The 1,410-nt window shown below is 48.9% G+C and overlaps 1 protein-coding gene across 1 annotated transcript in view; it reads right to left on the bottom strand.

Moving 5' to 3' along the window:
- ZNF554 (zinc finger protein 554) overlaps positions 1–1,410 on the bottom strand; it is a 12,747-nt gene that overhangs the window by 7,800 nt on the left and 3,537 nt on the right. Inside the window, exon 2 of the mRNA XM_011997453.1 lies at positions 180–306. Coding sequence (XP_011852843.1) covers positions 180–306 — 127 coding nt within the window. The remainder of the gene's footprint in view (positions 1–179; positions 307–1,410) is intronic.

Here is a 1,410-nt window from a genome sequence, read left to right as displayed (position 1 = left end):
GGGAGGCTGAGGCAGGAGAATGGCGTGAACCCGGGAGGCGGAGCTTGCAGTGAGCTGAGATCCGGTCACTGCACTCCAGCTTGGTCGACAGAGCGAGACTCCGTCTCAAAAAAAAAAAAAACAACAAACAAACATAAATGTGAATCAATGAACACAGGAATGAATGATGCTTGCCTTACCCAAGGAGACCACGTTCCTATAGTTCTCCAGCATCACCTCTCTGTACAGGTTCTTCTGAGCAGGCTCCAGCAACTCCCATTCCTCCTGGGAGAAGTCCACGGACACGTCCTCAAAGGTTACTAATTCCTGGAATATCACAGCGGTTCTGCTCAAGATGGGTCCATCACCACCCACGCTCATGGGAGGAGGGGCGAGGTTGGTGGCACCAGGGAAGTTGAGAAAGGTCAAGGTGCAAAGTCCAGAAGTCAGTGTCTACTAGCTGCCTTGTGGGTGCTTGTCCTTGGCTTCAAATCAGAGGGATATATAGACCCTAGGCCCACCATCAACACAGCAATGATGACCAGGACACAGGTCTGGATGAAACACTTTGCCCATTCCTTATTGAAATGGTGATTCTAACCTCTGGATCTCTGAGTCTGACATTCCCACGTGAGAATCTCCCCCTGCTGATCCTGAAAATGCATGGATGTCAGGGACATGCCACTCGCGGGTTATGGGACTGCAGGTATATATCCGACCTATCCGGAACACAGCCTCCTCATATGTTCAATGGAAAGCAGCATTTTATCCAAAGCGTGTTGTCATGGGGACTAACTAGTTAATATCAGTCACAGCATTTGCTATTGCTATAGTCAGAAGACCTAGAAGCAATACCCAACAATACACAGGATGGAACAGGACGTTACTCAAAACTCACAATTATTACAGGTTAGTTTTCTTTGCTTCCATGACTCACAGTTACACGTTACAAGGCACGGACAATGTAAGAAGAGGAATCTGCTACAACCCTGACCCACTGCAATATGGTGAAAGCTTTGTTGTTTCAGCATATGAAGGGGCTGAGTGTTTAGGGTCTGAATGGCTATCCAGGTAATCCATGGTATAAAATGGCACCTAAGCTGGTATCTGCTATAAGATGTAAAAGTTGGCTGGGCACCGTGACTCATGCCTGTAATCCCCGCACTTTGGGAGGCTGAGGCGGGTGGATCACCTGAGGTCAGGAGTTCAAGACCAGCCTGACCAATACGGAGAAACCCCATTTCTACTAAAAATACAAAATCAGGCTGGGTGCGGTGGCTCATGCCTGTAAACCCAGCACTTTGGGAGGCCGAGGTGGGCGGATCACGAGGTCAGGAGATCGAGACCATCTTGGCTAACATGGTGAAACCCCGTCTCTACTAAAAATACAAAAAATTAGCCGGGTGTGGTGGTGCGCGCCTGTAGTCCCAG

The sequence above is a fragment of the Mandrillus leucophaeus genome, unplaced genomic scaffold (assembly GCF_000951045.1).
Source record: "Mandrillus leucophaeus isolate KB7577 unplaced genomic scaffold, Mleu.le_1.0 Scaffold54, whole genome shotgun sequence".
Classification (NCBI taxonomy): Eukaryota; Metazoa; Chordata; class Mammalia; order Primates; family Cercopithecidae; genus Mandrillus; species Mandrillus leucophaeus.
This window is presented reverse-complemented; position numbering and strand designations above follow the sequence as displayed.